Genomic DNA, 18,986 nt, shown 5'->3' with positions numbered 1-18,986 from the left:
CAAGACCCGCTGCTCGCAGGCACCTTCCCTGCTTCTGTGCGTGGGAACAGTGCAGCACGTTGACACCACCTGTTCTTCTTGCGATCCAGGGGATCCTCAGACCATGCTCTCGCTCCTGGGGCTTCGTCAGGCTTTGCCACCCGAGTACCGTTAAGCCAGACATGTCCCCCATGGTAGCGGACTTCTCAAAGTTTAGATTTTGGGTTCCCTGCCTTGTAATACTCCCGGTAGCCTCCGTAAGCAGACTCCCTCCCTGCTGCCATATCTACAGCTATATCTCCTCCAACTTTCCACACTTTCTAACTTCCAAAAGTGGTCCCTTTTCTACTTGTAGACTTGCAGTTTTTGGTCTCTTAGATCTCCGATTGATTTCTTGGGTGTTTACAATGATTTGCTAACTAGCTGTGTTCAAGGGATGAGACAAGCTTAGGGTCCCCCTTCCTCTGCCATCTTAACTCCTCCACCTAGAAGTTCTTGGGTAGTGCTTCTTAGTAATATGTGAATAGAAGATGGTTATGAATTAAGTAATTGTCAATAAGATTATTGTTTTACTTGAGGGATGAAGTTGCGTGCATCATGTATGTAGTAGATTGAAGGGCCTATGATCAACTAGTCATATATTCTTTTCAGGAACATGTCTTCAAGTAACTTTTTTTTTTTTTTTAAAGTATTTCATTTATTTTAGAGAGAGAGCGCGCATGCATGAGTGGAAGGGGCAAAGGGAGAGGGAAAGAGAATCTCAAGCAGACTCCTTGCTGAACATGGAGCCTGACGAAGGGCTCAGTACACAGCCCTGAGATCATGAGCTGAGGTGAAATCAAGAGTTCCAATGCTTAACCTTAACTGTGCCACCCAGGCGTCCCTCAAAGAACCTTTTTTTTGGGTGAATAATGACTAGTAATGATTTATTTTGTTCCTAAAGTTGTTCACAGTTCATTTTTTTTATGACCAATTGTTTTCATCTAACTACATCACTGAAATTAAAATAAAGGTATATCATCAGGTTTACTTAAAAACATCATAGTTTCTTGGATTTGAAAGAATACTAAGTTGTGAAAAAGTTCTGGCCAAATAACTCAATTTTTGAGCTAACCATTTTTATTAACATGAATATTGATTCATTCACATTATACAAATTTTAAAATTTTTTAGCAAGTTTTCTTGTGAATATGTATAAAAGAGTGTATAAAACTTTACAATTCAAAAGATGATAATAAAATGAACATCCCTCTATTCTTTGATCCAGCTTTAGAAATGGGATATGAACAAGATCTTAGAAACAAAGTGTGTGTTTCTCCTTTTTTCTACAGAATAAATCACTACCATGAAGTTGATTGTTTTTCTTTATTGATTTATCACTTTTCTAAGTTCCTATAGAATGTTATTTTTGCCTGTTTTTGAACTTTATTTAAAGGAAATCATACTGTATGTTTTTGTGACTCTTTTCCTAGGTAGTGTGTTTTTGAGATTTATCTACTTTGTTTATGTTAACCTTAAAAATATTTATTTTACCAGAAAAATGGGTTTATTCAGGAATAACAGAGAATTGCAATTTGAGGTGTGCAAATTATGGCAAAACCATAGGCAAATCCAACAAACAAAAGAGAGGAATGATATTTTATGGATAATAAGGAGGAAGTTGGGAGTTGTTTTGAACAAAAGTCTTCCTTGGAGCAAAACAGGAGTTCAGGGTGATAGTGGTTTCTCACTGGCTGAGCTGCAGGGATGGTAATTTCTTGTAGGAGATGCAGTGCTCATCTTTTCCTGTTGGGGCCTATAATTTATGATTATTGAGTTTTTCTTTTGGGGTCTGTAACAGTTAATGATTTTTCTTTTGGGGTCTGTAATTGACAGTTCTTCCTGTAATTGACATTGAGTGGTACAGCTCCCCCTTCTAGCCTCCCCTTCTCCCCCCGCCCTTTTTCGGTCACTTTATTTTTTTATTTAAAATCAACTAAATTAACATATATTTTATTATTATTTTCAGAGGTAGAATTAATGATTCACCAGTTGCACTTAACACCCAGTGCTCATTACGTTATATGCCCTCCTTAATACCCATCCCCCATTTACCCCATCCCCCCACCCACCTCCCCTCCACCAGCCCTTAGTTTGTTTTCTATAGAGAGTCTCTTACCGTTGGTCTCCCTTTTTGATTTTATCTTTATTTTTCCTTCCCTTCCCATGTTAATCTGTTTTGTTTCTTAAATTCCACATATGAATGAAATCATATTTATCTTTCTCTGCCTGACTTATTTCACTTAGCATAATACCCTCCAGTTCCATCCATGTTGTTGGAAATGGCAAGATTTCATTCTTTTTGATGACTGAGTAATATTTCATCATATATAGGTATGACATCTTCTTTATCCATTCATCCATCGATGGACATCTGGGCTCTTTCCATATTTTGGCTATTGTGGACATTGCTGCTATAAACATTGGGGTGCATGTACCCCTTTGAATCACTATGTTTGTATCCTTTGGATAAATACCCAGTAGCGCAGTTGCTGGGTCATAGGGTAGCTGTATTTTTAACTTTTTGAGGGACCTCTGTACTGTTTTCCAGAGTGGCTGCTCCAGTGTGCATTCCCACCAACAGTGTAAGAGCGTTCCCCTTTCTCCACATCTTTGCCAACATCTGTTGTTTACTGACATGTTAATTTTTGCCTTTCTGACTAGTGTGACCAGTCTCCCCTTCTGCATCCAGAATTCACTTTAGTGATGTTTCCCTTTATTACTTTTCACTTAAAATAGCTATGGTTCATTTATTTTCACTTTCCTATATTACTTGATTGTATGAATGAACCACAGTCCATCTTCATGTAGATGGACATTTGTTTGCAGGTTTTCATTATTATGGATGATGCTGAATAATACTGTCTTTCAGTTCCCATATGCAAGAGTTTCTCCAGGTGCTGTTATATGTCAATGATGGAATCTCTGGATAGCAGGATATGCATATATTCCATTGTAATAGCTAAATGGGAAACTTAAATACAGTGGTTGTATTCATTTACATTCCCACTAGCAGTGGACCAGATATTATTCCTCCCAACACTTGGTTTTTGTTTACTTTTAAAATTTTTGCCAATCAGATGTATACGAAATTGTAGGTCGCTGTGGTTTTAGGTACAGTTGTTCAGTTACTATTGACTTGGCTGTCTTTTTTTTTTTTTTAAGATTTTATTTATTTATTTGACAGGCAGAGAGAGAGGGAACACAAGCAGGGGGAGTGGGAGAGGGAGAAGCAGGCTTCCCTCTGAGCAGGGAGCCGGATGCGGGGCTGGAGCCTGATGTGGGGCTCGATCCCAGAACACTGGGATCATGACCTGAGCTGAAGGCAGAGGGTTAACGACTGAGCCACCCGGGTGCCCCAGGTTGGCTGTCTTTTGATATGTTTATGGGCCATTGTGTTTTCTCCTCTATGAAATACACAATTTTTCAATTGGTTTGTTTCATTTACTTATTTATTTTTTCCTTTTTAAATTTTTATTGAAAGTCTAGTTAACATACGGTGCAGTTTTGGTTTTAGAGTAGAATTCAGTGGTTAATCACATACAACACTCAGTGCTCATCATAACAAGTGATTTGTTTCTTTAAAATGAATTGGGAGGAGATTGGTATGTATTCTGGATATCAGTCCATTTTCAGTTATATGTGTCACAGTTAAATACTCCTACTTAGTGTCTTGCTTTTATGGTGCCTTTTGATGAAAAGAAGTTTTTTTTTTTAAAGATTTATTTATTTTGAGAGAGAGAAAGAGCACGTGTGTGAGTGAGCACTGATGGGAAAGGGCAGAGGGAGAGAGAGTCTTAAGCAGGCTCTGTGCTGAGCTTGGAGCCTGACTTGGGGCTCGATCTCATGACCCTGAGATCACAATCTGAAAGCAAGAGTTGGATGCTTACATGACTGCGCCACCCAGGCGCCCAGATGAAAAAATTAATGGTCAAATTTATTAATTGTTTAAATAAACTATACGTTATCTTCATTAAAAAATTCTTCTCCAACCCAGAGTCATAGTATCCTGTATATTGTCTTCTAAAAACCTGCAATGACTTCGTATATTGTGTGAAATACTTTTCCAGTTGCATTCCTTTTCTGAATATGACCATTGTCCCAGTGTCATGTGTTAAATAGTCCGTTCTTTTCCCACCATTGTACTGTGCCAGTACTATTATAAATTATATCCATATGTGTATGAGTTGCTTCTGGGCTCTCTGTTTGGCCAATTTGTCCATCTTCTTGCCAACACATACTATTTTAATTACCGTAGTTTTATCATAAGTCTCGGTTTGTTAATAGTGCAAGTCTTTCTCCTTTTTCTATCATGTTTTTTGTTTTTGTTTTTGTCAAAAGTGTCTTGATTATTCTTGGTCCTTTGTTCATCCTTGTAGATTTTAAAATTAGCTTGTCAAGTTCATGAAAACCCTGGGTGGGATTTTGAGTGTAATTACATTAAATTGCAGATATATTTGGGGTGAATTGACCTTTTAATGATACTGTGCCTTCCTATCCAAGGACTTCTTGTTTGAGTCTTTTAACATCTTTCAGGAAACATTTGTAGTATATTAAGGGCAGATACATCTTTTGGTGGATTTATTGATTGGTCCTTTTAAAAGCTATATTTATGCCATTATAAATATCTTTCCAGATCAGTTTCCAAAAATGTTTTTGTTGTATAGGAGTGAAATTGACTTTTGCATAATATTTCTGTCCAGCAACTTGCTTGATTCAATCATTGCAGTTATGATGTATATTGATTTTGTTTTTTTCCTCCCTGTGCTGTACTTTTCATCTCTATGACTTATTTTATAACTGAAAGTTTGTACCTCTTAATCTCCTTCACCTGTTTTGCCCATCCTTTCACCCACCTCTCCTCTGGCAACTACCAGTTGGTTCTCTGTAATTAAGAGTCTGGTTTTTGTTTTGTGGGGGGGATTATATATTTGAAATAATTTATTTGCATTCAGAGTAGAGAACTCAAAAATATTATGGATCTGTACATTATTTCAATTTGAAGCATATTTTTATGGAAGATGAAATTTAATAAATTTCTTTAAAAATTAGTGTAGTTGACACAAATGTTACATTATTTTCAGGCGTACAACTTACTAGTTCAACTTTTCTTTATGTTATGCTGGGTTCACCACAAGTGTGGCTGTCATCTGTCACCATAGAACACTATTAAAATATCATTGACTATATTTGCTATGGTGTGTCTTTTATTTCCATAACTTATTGATTCCATAGCTGTAAGTCCGTATCTCCACTCCCCTTTACCTATCTTCACCATCCCCTCACCCCCTTCCCCACCGGTAACGATCAATTTGTTCTCTGTATTTACAGGTCAGATTCTGCTTTTTGTTTATTCATTTGTTTTTTAGATTCCATGTATGAGTGAAATCATTTTGTATTTGTCTTTCTCTGACTTATTTCACCTGCCTATCCTCTAGGTTCATTCATGTTGTTACAAATGGCACAATTTCATCCTTTTTATGGCTTTGTAATATTCCAACACACACACACACACACACATCTACACACACACCCTTTATCCATTCATCTGTCAGCGGACACTAGGGTTGCTTTCATGTCTTAGCTATTGTAAATAATGTTGCAATAAACATAGGGATGCATATATCTTTTTGAATTAGTATTTTTATGTTCTGTGAATAAATAGTAATGGAATTACTGGATCATATATTTCTATTTCTATTTTTAATTTTTTGAGGAACCTACGTATTTTCCACTGTTGTTGCACTAATTTGCACTCCCACCAACATTGCACAAGGGTTCCTTTTCTCCACATCTTTGCCAGTATTTGTTACTTCTTGTCTTTTTGATAGTAGCCATTCTGACAGGTGTGAAGTGATATCTCCTTGTGGTTTTGATTTGCTTGTGTAATTTTCTATGTAATTACATCATCTGTGCATAAGTTTTCTTTCTTCCTTTTCAGTCCTTAATGTCTGTTCTTTTCCTACTGCACTGCTTGTATCATTATTAAAATGTTAAGTAGAAGTGATAATGATTATTTTAATAGAAGACATCCTTATTTGCCTCTTGATTTTTAAGGAGAATGTTTTTAACATTTTTCTGTTAAGTGTTACGTTTGCTATTCTGCTGCGGTTGTAGCTATCAGTTATCAGGCCATGGAAATTTCCTTCTGTTTCTCATTTTTAAAAGTGCAGTTTTTAAAAATAGCATGAATTGTTGTATGATTTTATTGAATTGTGTTTGTATGTAGATATTTTTATTGAAATATTGATATTTTAAAAATCTGTTTATGTGATGAATCATGTTGATCAATTTTCTAATATTAAAACAACCTAGCATTCTTGGGATAAACCCAACTTGGTCATGTTATTTTATTTATAAATTGCTTAATTAGGTTGATAATTTGATGAGACTTTTTGCATCTGTATTCATGAACAACATCTGTATTTTTGGTCTGACGTTAGGCTGAAATGAGCTATACAGCTTTTCCTCTTGGTTTATTCTTTGGAAAATTTCATTTAATATGGGAATTACCTCTTAATGTTTTTAGTTGAACTTGCAGGTAAAGCTATTCAGGATTGGTCTGTTTTTTTTTNTATGTGATGAATCATGTTGATCAATTTTCTAATATTAAAACAACCTAGCATTCTTGGGATAAACCCAACTTGGTCATGTTATTTTATTTATAAATTGCTTAATTAGGTTGATAATTTGATGAGACTTTTTGCATCTGTATTCATGAACAACATCTGTATTTTTGGTCTGACGTTAGGCTGAAATGAGCTATACAGCTTTTCCTCTTGGTTTATTCTTTGGAAAATTTCATTTAATATGGGAATTACCTCTTAATGTTTTTAGTTGAACTTGCAGGTAAAGCTATTCAGGATTGGTCTGTTTTTTTTTGTGGAAGATTTTTACACTAGTGATTCAGCTTATTTATTAGATAGTTCATATTTTTAATTTAAAAAAACAGTTACTCATTCTAGGAATTTATTTCTACATTTTCAAATTTATTGGCATAAGCTTTTAATGATATTCTCTTACCACCCATTTAATCTCAGCATCTGAAGTTTTGTCCAGTTTCTCATTTCCAGTATAGATTTTTCTGTTGTCCTTTGGCCTTGTTGACCCTTTCTGTTATTTTCTTATTTTCAAATTAATTACTTTTATTTATTTTGCTTTCTTACCTTTTTGTTTTCTTCTACTTTGAGTTTATTCTTTTGGCCTAATACTTCATTGTCTGTTTAACACCTTAATTTTTAAGGTGTTAATTGTTGATATTGAGAGTCCCCCCCCCCCTCCTGTATATGCTGGTTTAGGCTGCTTTTGTTGTGTAGTATTTTATTATTATGTAGTCCTGAATATTTTCTAATTATCTTATTAATTTTTTCTTTAAAATTGATTTTTGAAATCATCGCTTATGGTTTTTCCTGGTAACCTTTCTGTTATTGATTTCTAATTGCACTATACTTATATAATCTGATTTTTATGTTCTGAGTACTTTGAAATTTGTTGGAGGTAGTTTTATGTCTTGGCATGTTGCCAAAATTTGTAGAAGTTCTGTGTGTGTTTTATAGTGATATTCTCCAACTCATAGGTGGAGCATTACATGTATGGTGCTTTTTTTTTTTTTTTTTTGGCCTGGTTGAGTTATCAATTACTGGGAGGGTTATAGTAAAATCTATGAAGGTGAGTTTGTTTCTTCTTTTATGTCTGTCAGTTTGGCTTTACATATTTTGATGTTATGTTATTGGGTATATATGTGTTTAGAATCATTATGTCCTGTTTATTTTGACTTTTTTTTTTTTAAAGCTCTATGTATGGCTCCTTTTAATCTTTATTCTAATGTTTTCCCCCCTAATATCCCTTTTGCTTATTATTAATATGTCTAACTTAGTTATTTGGTGGGTGGGAAGGATTAATATTAGCCTCTACTTTTTCTGAAATTTTGCATAAATTTGGGGAAGAACCTACTAAAACAAGAAAAAACCCACAGAATTTTATGGAGGACCAACAAATCTAAATACTATGTATTTGGAAGAATTACTGTAAAATATGCAAACTTCCAGCAATATTGGTAAGGAAAACAAAGAAAAAAGACCCAAATATACAGTATTAGTATCTAAAAAGGGATCAAACCTATTTATATTGTAGAGTTTTTAAACAAAAGAATATTATTTCACTTTATTCCAATACATTTGAGAATTTCAATGCAATGTATAAATTTGTAGAAAAGCATAATTAACAGTTGTTACAGAAGGAAATAGAAAATGTGAAAATGACAATAATATGAAGTCAATTATTAAAAGTCCACTGAAAAGATGTTTTCATTAGCATGTTTTATCAAACCTTATAGTCAGAGTCTCTGCTTTCATCTTTTAAAGGTTTTGTAGTTTTGTTCATCACCTGGAGATCTTTAAACAACCTAGATTTTGTTTAGAGAATGAAAAAGGAGAGAAAGCTACTAAATACTTAGTGAGGTTGATTTATCATTGGTCCCAAAGCAGATGAAGACAGTATAGAAAAAAGATAAGTGTAGACCAACATTGTTTATGAACACAGATGTAAAATTTTAAAATAAAAGCAAAGCAATGTCATCTGTGTGTTAAATGAATATATTACAACCAAGTATGGTTTATTCCAAAGTATATAAAGATGTTTCAGTTTTTGAAATCTTTTTAAGTAATATACCAAATTAAAAGAATGAAATAGGAAACCAAATCCTCTTCACTGAGATTGTAAGTAATAGTCATATCAGCTGTGTATGAGAATACCTGTTATTCACACTTCACACACCTACAAACACTTGGTGGTTTCACTATTTTTTTTTTTAAAGATTTTTTATTTATTCATTTGACAGAGATAGACAGCTAGTGAGAGAGGGAACACAAGCAGGAGGAGTGGGAGAGGAAGAAGCAGGCTCCCAGCAGAGCAGGGAGCCAGATGCAGGGCTCGATTCTAGGACTCTGGGATCACGCCCTGAGCCCCCCAGATGCCCCTCACTTTTTTTTTTTTGGCCCATTTGATTGATAAGTAATAGAATATTTCTAGTATGTTTGTTTGCATTTCTCTGATTTCTTGTGAGTGCCATTTTCTGTTTATTAGCCATTTGTGTTCACACTGAACATTTTAAATGGAAGAGTAACGCTTAATGCATAATTTGTTTGAGGACAGGGACTATTTATCTTTTGTGTCTCTAGCATCTTATAAAATGGCTGGCATACAACAGGTATTAGAAGACACTTTTTGAGTGAATTGAGTAAATGATTAGTAAAACTATGAGCCTTCTTTTTTTTAAAGATTTTATTTATTTATTTTGACAGAGAGAGCCAGTGAGAGAGGGAACACAAGCAGGGGGAGTGGGAGAGGAAGAAGCAGGCTCCTATCAGAGAAGCCTGATGTGGGGCTCGATCCCAGAATGCCAGGATCACGCCCTGAGCTGAAGGCAGACACTTAACGACTGTGCCACCCAGGCACCCCAAAACTATGAGCCTTCTGAAGAAATTTGTGACGTAACTCAGTTTTGAATACCTAAAATAAAATAGTTTTGCAAAGTCAAAGAAATGGGATTTTTACCAGCAGGTTCTAGGAAGTAAAGAATAGATAGGATTATTTTTAAAATTTCTGTTAATGCTGAAGGCTCCCATAAAACTTGGAAAACTCAAAATCTTTAGTCCTAATTACACATGATTTTATAGTACTCATTTGTGGTGCTTTCAGGGTGTATGCTACTGTGTGGAAAAATGATGTTTTTTTTTGGCATACTATCATCCTTTGTACATTTGCTAAAAGATCTTTTTACCAACTGTTTGCTTCCCCAGATTCTGTTTCATTTACTCTGGTTTTAAAAAATACTTCCTGTGAATCATTGAATGCTACATCAAAAACTAATGATGTACTGTATATTGGCTAATTGAATTTAAATAAAAATAGTTTCTTTCCTGTTTTGTGGTAGTGTTTCAGAGGTTGAAAAAGTTACATTTTGGACCTTTTAGATAAGTAGAATGTTACCCAAAAGAAGGTATATATGGAATTATTCGAGATTACAGATAACTGTAGTTGCCTGTAATGAAATGCTATTGTTTAATTTAGGATCAGTAATGAGACAAGCATATAGAGCATGTGCTTTATTTGGGGTCAGGTTATTTGGAAGTCTTGAGGTAGGAGGAATATAAAATGAAATAGAAAATGTATTTAAAGAACTGCTAAATGTTAAGTTGTAGGCTGCTGTGCGATGTTTTGTAGCTATAGCTGGCAAGTGGACCAGCACTAGACTCATACTTGCTGGCTCCACATCTTTTTTTTTTTTTTTTTTAAAGATTTTATTTATTTATTCGACAGAGATAGAGACAGCCAGCTAGAGAGGGAACACAAGCCAGGGGTAGAGGGAGAGGAAGAAGCAGGCCCATAGCAGAGGAGCCTGATGTGGGGCTCGATCCCACAACGCCGGGATCACGCCCTGAGCCGAAGGCAGACGCTTAACCGCTGTGCCACCCAGGCGCCCCTCCACATCTTTATTTTTAATTTATATATTCTGTACCTACGAGTCTTAACCATGTATTTCTGAAATGCTGATGTAGAAGCTGGGAAAGGGAGGGACACTAGTCTCGGATTGCTGCTAGATAGATAGCAGTACTCACACTGCTAGATAGATAACTACTGTTACTTGTGGTTCCCTTATATCCTGTGTACACCTTTGCAGATAGTCTATTTGTCAATAAACTTTCCTCCAGTTACAATAAGGTATTTCCTTTGGGGACCCTGACTGGGTCCCACAGTCTCAACACTTTGTCCAGTCCAGTTTGTTCAGAAACCAAGGTGCCATTGTTTTGCGTGTTCTTTCTCCTAGGATGAGATCCTTCATACCTTCATTCAAATTTGATATTCCTTTGATCATCTTCTCTGTTGTGTGAATTCCAAATAGCCAATCTCTATTTCCTTTCCTTATTATCTAAAACACCAGCACAGAATTCTGTCCTAGACTGAGATATGCAATGTGGAATACCCTTCTTTTCTAAGTTAGTTGGGCTAAATATCTTCAGAACAAATCAAGTTATAAGGACTGGCTTGCTTATTTCACTCTCCTAATGCTCAAATAAATATTACTCTCCGTGGAAGGAAGGGGAAAAGAACTGTATCAATATATAATGACCCTTTAGGGGCGCCTGGGTGGCACAGCGGTTAAGCGTCTGCCTTCAGCTCAGAGCGTGATCCCGGCATTATGGGATCGAGCCCCACATCAGGCTCCTCCGCTATGAGCCTGCTTCTTCCTCTCCCACTCCCCCTGCTTGTGTTCCCTCTCTCGCTGGCTGTCTCTATCTCTTGTCAAATAAATTAAAAAAAAATCTTTAAAAAAATATATATAATGACCCTTTAATCATATTACTCCTTTTTGTGTGAGAACGAAGACGGACATGAAGGGAGGAGAGGAAGATGGGTATACATTTCTCTTAGAGGCAGCAGAACATACATTGATTTTAGGATTTTTAAAAATATGTCAATTTATCCCCTATTATTAATCGGATGTCTAAATTCCTTATATGGTATTCAAGAGCATTTACATTTTCCACTTTCTAGGTCCAATTTCTTTGCATTTCTTCTCAAAATTCTGTAACAACAATGGAATATTTACTGTTATCACCTCAAGGTCATTTTCTTGCCTCTCTTCATTTACTTATATTGCTTCCTGTGCCTGGAATGTCTACACTGCAAACCCAGGCAAAGTAGCAAAATTCTACTTATCCTCAAGGTCCAGTTCCTGTGTTACTTTGTGAAGTATTAGTGTTCCATTCTCACCTATCCTGAAGCACTTTATATTTACCTCTATTGGAAGTTTTCCCATTGTTAGGTTTTGTGTATGTGTCTACTGTCTGTCTGCCCTGAAGGCTGAGAACTTGTTGAAGGAAGGTATCATATTGTACTCATAATTGTTCAGACTTCAGTGATTGCCACCGTGCTTTGTATAGTGTAGACTCTTGCTAAAGGAGTGGTAAAAGGGTAAATAAGTGAATGAGTGTGAAAGAAATCTGAATTTACTTGGTGGGAATTGCTGAAACTCCCTCTTCCATGAAATTTGTTTTTACTTCTCAGACATTTGTGTTAAAATATATGTTTAGCATTGAGTGTTAGAATATACAGTGTTCAACATGAAAGTTGAAATCTTGATCCCACATGTACATCCCTGTTACTTTGCATTATTTCATATGTTATTAGGTGTTTAAAAATATTTCCTATCAAAAATGTAATTCACATGTAAGAAATAAAGGAAATTGTTTTCTTATGGAAATTAAATCTATTTCTTCTTAATGTACTTGGGATTATGAAATTGTTTGACTTCATTCTTAATCATAATTTGAATTTTGATTAAGAAACGCCAGTATGGATATACTAATTTGCATCACATTTCATTAAGAAAGTAATTGATGTTTTCTTTTGTTTCAGCCAAACCATTTACTTCTAAAGTAAAACAGATGCGTCTACATAGAGAAGACTTTGAGATATTGAAGGTGATAGGTCGAGGAGCTTTCGGAGAGGTAAGAGAGAAAGTTTTTATGTAAGTTTTGCTAATTGTTTTGGAAGCAATTTTATACAGTTTGTAAGAGAATTTAACAACATGATTTCCTTGCTGCCATAATTGATATGATCAATCAGAAAATATATTAGTGTTTTGAAAGAAATATTTCTACGTGGAATTTTTTTCCAAGATGTTTTTCTTCTTCCTATGTCAGCGTAAGTTTGAGTATGCTTCTGGACTCTTCTGTTCCACAGGTTTATGTGTCTCTCATTGTGCCAGTACCACGATCTTACTCTAGATTAAGAAGTCTCAATATCTGGTAGTGTGTGTCCTCCAGCTTCCTCCCTCTCCTCCTCTGTTCTTGGCCCTTGATATTTTCATATAATTTTACAATGAGTGTTTCAGTTTCAGAATTACTCTTAAAAATCCACACCCATACATCTGCTTGAATTTTGATTAGGATTGCACTGAAACTGGAGATCAGTTTGTAGATAATTGATACCTTAATAATACTGGGTCAGCCAGTTGATGAAGGAATGTGATATTCTTTGTTAGTTAGAATTTTTAGTTAAATTTCATTTTCTAGTTGTTTTTTTCTAGTCATTAGAAATGTAATGGAATTTTGTTTGACTTCATACCTAGCAACCTAGCTGATTTTATTTTTTCAATTATAAATTGTATTGGATTTTAAGAAAATGTTTTATGAGCATCTTGAGACATGTAAGGCTTTTCTCCTTTACTCTGTTAATGTGTTGAATTACAATTTATTTTCAAATGTTAAACTAACCTTGGATTTCTAATATAAGCCCAACTTTGTATTATCCTCTTTATGTCTCATTGCACTTGGCTTGCTGTGTGTGTGTGTGCACGCGCGCGCGTGTGTGTGTGTGACGGGGCGGGAGGGGGGGAGAGAGAGAGTGTGTGTCTTAAGATTCTTGGAGAGAAACTGGCCTGTAATTTTCCTACTTAAAATCCTGATCAGTTTTTGGTATTTTGGTTATGCTGGCCTCTTTTACTGTTCTCTGGAAGAGTTTGGAAGATATTATTTCTTCCTTCTATGCTTAGAAGATTTCACTTGTGAAACTATTGGGCCTGGAGGTTGCCAGTGAGACAGTTTTAATTAATTTCTTTAGTGGAAAATCAGACTGTTTGGATATTCTATCTGTGTGTCAGTTTTGCTAAGTTCACCTGTGTCATCTAATTTTTCACAGTTATTACTATATTTATTATTTTTACCTCCCTTTTTTTTCATTTATCATGCTAGAGTTTTATCTTTTATTATTTTTTCAATGAATTAAACTTTGCCTTTTGAATTTTTCTATTGTAGATTTCTTTTCTGTTTCAGTAATTGCTGCTTTTAATATTTTCTTCCTTCTACTCTCTTTGGTTTTCTTTTTCTTTTTAAAGATTTTATTGGGGTGCCTGGGTGGCTCAGCCGTTAAGTGTCTGCCTTTCGCTCAGGGCGTGATCCCAGAGTTCTGGGATCGAGCCCCACATCGGGCTCCTTCTCTGGGAAGCCTGCTTCTTCCTCTCCCACTCCCCCTGCTGTGTTCCTCTCTCGCTGGCTGTCTTTGTCAAAAAAATAAAATCTTAAAAAATTTTATTTTATTTATTTAAAGATTTTATTTATTTATTTGACAGAGAGCGAGGCAGCGAGAGAGGGAACACAAGCAGGGGGAGCGGGAGGGAGAAGCAGGCTTCCCACTGAGCAGGGAGCCCGATGTGGCCTCGATTCCGGAATGATTCCAGAATGCTGGGATCATGGCTTGAGCTGAAGGCAGATGCTTAAAGACTGAACCACCCAAGCGCCCCTGAAGATTTTATTTAGAGAGAGCAAGCAGGAGCAGGGGTAAGGGCAGAGGGAGAAGCCAACTCTACCTCTCTTTGATTTTAAGTTGCTATTTTTTTTGTAACTTTTGGAGATAGATACTTAGAGCATTGATGTCTAGCCCTTCTTTTCAAATGTGTATTTAAGGCTATATGTTTTCTCTAAGAAGCTTTAGGTACAGCTGATAAGTTTTGATATGTCATATTTTTATTGCCATTTTGCTCAAAATACAGTGTGATTTCCAATTTCAAATTGATTTCAAATTTCCATTGTGTTTTCTTACTTTGTTCTTCTTTTTCTTGATCTATTACTTTCGAAGTTTGTTGTTCAGTTTCTAAATACTTGGAGGGTCGTCTTGGTATGTTTCTGTTACGGAGTTGCAGTGTAATTCCATAACAGTCACTTCATGATTTCAGCCCTTTGAAATTTGCTATGCATTGTTGTATAAATATCAATAAGGTTAAAATCATTAATCTTGTTTAAATCTTTCACATCTTTACTTTGTTATTTTTCTCTGCTTCATCTGTCATTTCCTGAGAGAGGATTTGTTTATTCTTTATTTCTTTTAGTCTTCACTGATGACAGATATAAAGTTATTATATCTTCCTGGTGATTAACTCTTTTATCATAATGAATGATCCTTGTTGTCTCTAAGTAATGCCTTTTGAGTTAAATTTTCCTTAATTTGATATTAATAGAATGATTCTAGCTCTTTTTATTAGTATTTGCATTAAATATTTTATTCCATCCTTACAGTTTTAGCTTTCTATAATCTTACGGTACGTTTACTGTTAGAATATAGGTTTTTTGTTTGTTGTGGGGTTTTTTTTTGTTTGTTTGTTTTGAGTAAACTCTACCCTCAGCATAGGGCTTGAAATCATGACCCCAAGATCAAGAGTCACATTCTCTACTGACTGAGCCAGCCAGGTCCCCCAATTTTTGTTTTTTTAATCTAGTCTGATAATCTCATCTTTTAATGGAGTATATAGTCAGTTGATACGTAATGGAATTATTTATTACTATTTGCTTTCTATTTGTCTTGCCCATTCTGTATTATGTGTCTCTCAATTCCTGGTAATAGAGTATTTTAAATTATTCTCTCCTTCATTTATTAATTTCGTAGTTTTACTTTTTGTGGTTTCCCTAGAGATTGCCACATGTATTCTTGGTAAATTTGCATTTTGTCAATTCTGACTTACCTGACTTCTACCTTTTTTGGGTCATTGCTGTTATGTTGTACATATATTTAAAACCTCAAAAACTAATGTCCCTGTTCCTTTGGATGTGCTCACATATTTGCATTTTTCTGTTGCTCTTCACATTCACAGTCTTTTCATTCACAGACTTCCCTTTGATAACATTTTCATTTTTACTTAAAAATTCCCTTTACTATTTCATTAGGTTTGCTGATGATAAACTGTCTGCTTTTATTTGTCTGAAAATATATTTATTTTGAGGTCTTAAAATTTTTAAAACATTGAATTCTATGCATGCATGACTCAGTGGATTTTTACATTTGCATGTACTTGTGTAACCATTACACAGACCAAGATAGACACCCCTTGCCTCCTCTAGTGAATAAGCACCTCCATATTAACCATCTATGCTGACTGTATCACTGTAGATTTATTTTGCCTGTTTTTTGAATTTTATATTAATGAAATTATATAATACATACTCTTCTTTCTGGCTTATTTTGCTCAACATTATGCTTGTGTGATTCATCTTTGTTTGTGTTAGTTCACAGTATTCCTTTGTATAAATATACCACAAGTTATTTATTCATACTAATGTTGGTGGGTATTCAAGTTGTTTATAGTTTTTTGCCATGTTAATAATGTTGTTATGAACATTATTGTACATGTCTTTTGGGAGACAGAGGCACTCATTTGTGTTTGATATAAACTTAGGAGTGGAATTGCTGGTTCATCAGGTAGGCCTATTCGGCTTTGGTAGATAGTGCCAGATAATTTCCCAAGTGGTTACCAGTTTGCCAGTTTTTTACCAATACACCCACCAACAATGAAGGTCCCAGTTGCTTCACAACTTCACCAACACTTGGTTATTTCTTTTTTACTTTAGCCATTTTTTTGGTGGGTGAGTAGTAATATTGAATTATGATTTCACTTTACATTTTCTGATAACTCTTAAGCCCGTTTTTATATCACTGTATATAACTTAGATTTTTTTTTTTTTCATGAAGTGCATATTCTGAGGTTGGAGGATTGGGAGTGGGTGGGGAATTGAGACTGGGTTGTCTGACTTACTGGTATATTCTGGATACAGATCCTTTGTTGGAGATAATGTGCGTATGTGTGTGTATTAAATAAAATCTCTCTTCCTTTCTGTGGCTTGGCTTTTCCCTCTCCATATGGATCTGTTATTGAAGAGAAGTTCTTAGGTTTAGTGAAGTTAATTAATTTAACTTTTCTTTATAGTTAGTCCTTTTTGTGGTCCTTTAAAGAAGTTTTTTTTTTTTTAACTCCAAGGTCATGAAGGTATTTTCCTGTGTTATCTTCTATAATTTTTAAAAAAAGTATTATATTTTAGTCTGTGATCCATCTGATATTGATTATTTTGTGTTTCTTGAGGTATGGGTCAAGGCTCATTTTATTCTCTGTAGCTTTTATACATCTATTTATGAGTGTTTGATGTTTGCGGATGAGCTTTTTATAGAATTCTGTTTTCTAACTTTGTTACTAGAATAGAAATACAGTTGATTTTTGTATATTGATACTGTATTAAAGATCTTGATCAATTCATTTATTCTAGATTATATGTAAGTTTTTTGAATTTTTCATTGTCTTATTTCCAAATAATGACAGCTTTTTCTTTTTTTCTTTCTGATCTTTATGCCTTTTATTTCTTTTTCTTGTATTATTGCAGTGGAGAGGATCTTCCATAAAATGTTGAATTCAAGTGGTGAAAATAGAATTTTTGTCTCGTTTGTGATTTCAGGGGGCAGTATTCAGTATTTTACTATTGAGTTTGAAGTTTGCTGCAGCTTTTTTGTTTGTATTGTTACTCTTTTTTTTTAGACTAAGGTAGTTTTCCTTCTAGTACTAGTCTGTTGAGAGTTTTTGCAATGCATGGGAGTTAGCTTTTATCAAAAGATTTTTCTATATGTGTTTTGTTGATATGATTTAACTTCTACATTTGGTTACTGTGGGGATTATATTGGTTAGTTTTTAAATGTATCAATACTACATTAGTGTATAAATCCAATTGTTCCTGTGTATCATTTCAATGTATATAGTTTGGTTTGATTTGCTTATATTTTGTTTAGCAGTTTTTTTGTTTACATGCATGAGAAAGATTGGCCTTTAATTTACCTATCCTATTAATTGTTTTATATTCGGGGATTATGATATGCTTAGCTCATAAGACAATTTGGGAAGTGTTTTTGGTTTCTCAGGTTTTTGAAAGTTTGTGTAAGATTAGTATTATTTCTTTGAAAACTAGTTAAGCCATCTAAGAGTGTGATTTCTTTCTTTTTTTTCCTTTTTCTTTTGTATAATGTTATGAGTTTTGACAAATAGTTACCCTTATTGAAGATATAGAACATTTCCATCTTCCTAGGAAGTTTCCTTCCCTGTTAGTTCCCTATAACTTCCATCAAGTGGCAAACACTGTTCTAAATTTTAACTGTGGATTAGTTCTGGGTTTTTGAAAATTTCACGTAAATGGAATCATACTATATGTACTTTTTGGTGTACAATTCTTTTCCTCAGAATATGTCTGTGAGATCTATCCTTGTGATTGAAATTTGTGAATATTCCCTTTTTGTTGCTGATTAGCATACTATTTTATTAACATACTACAGTTTATCCATTTTTATGTTGATGAGCATTTGGGCCTGTTTTTAGTTTTGGGGTATTAGGAATAAAGCTGATATGCATATTATTATACAAGTATAAATATGTACTATTGGAACTGCTCTGCTAGTGGTAGGTGCATGTTTAAATTTAAAAGAAGCTGGCAAATTTTTTCTAATTGGGTTGTACCAATTTCTATTCCTACCGTGTTCCATGGTTCTCACCAGTACCTTTTCGTTGTTAGTCTAGTGAGTGTGTAATAGTATCTCATGGTCTTAAATTGCATTGTTATTTGGATTTGTGTTGTATATCAACATAATAATGTGTTTTTGTGGCTTATGCACCATTCTTAGACCTTCTTTGTGATGTGTTCAATTTTGCTCATTTTAAAAAATAGAGGTATTTGTATTTTCATTATTGAGTTGTAGGAATTCTTATATTTTATATTTATAGAAGTCCTTTGTCAGATACATGTTTCGTCAATATTTTCTCACAGGCTGTGGGGCTTGCCTATTTTCTTTGAAATGTTTCCTTATGAGAAGTTTTAAATTTTGATGATATAATTGAAAATTTTTTCTCTTGTCATTATTTTCTGTGTTCTTCCTAAGAAATTCTTGTTCATATCCCAGTCACAAAGGTATTTATGTTTTTCCCATAAAAGCTTTATAGTTTTATGTTTTTTGTTTAGATTGGTGACCCATTTCAAATTAATCAATGTATGATGTGAAATAGGGATTGAGGTTCATTTATTTCCCAGTGGATTTCTAGTTGTTTTAACACCATTTGTTGAAAAGGCTGTTTCCAATCTATTGAATTACTTCAGCACCTTTGT

At 34.5% G+C, this 18,986-nt stretch overlaps 1 protein-coding gene across 10 annotated transcripts in view; it reads left to right on the top strand.

The window, feature by feature from the left end:
• CDC42BPA (CDC42 binding protein kinase alpha) overlaps nt 1–18,986 on the top strand; it is a 314,468-nt gene that overhangs the window by 54,813 nt on the left and 240,669 nt on the right. For all 10 annotated transcript variants that reach the window (XM_002925755.4, XM_034666613.1, XM_002925754.4 and 7 more), the window contains exon 2: nt 12,439–12,530. In XM_002925755.4, coding sequence (XP_002925801.1) covers nt 12,439–12,530 — 92 coding nt within the window. The remainder of the gene's footprint in view (nt 1–12,438; nt 12,531–18,986) is intronic.

The sequence above is a fragment of the Ailuropoda melanoleuca genome, chromosome 8 (genome assembly GCF_002007445.2).
Source record: "Ailuropoda melanoleuca isolate Jingjing chromosome 8, ASM200744v2, whole genome shotgun sequence".
Lineage (NCBI taxonomy): Eukaryota > Metazoa > Chordata > Mammalia > Carnivora > Ursidae > Ailuropoda > Ailuropoda melanoleuca.
Note: the sequence above shows the minus strand (reverse complement) of the source record. Positions and strands in the feature narration are given on the sequence as shown.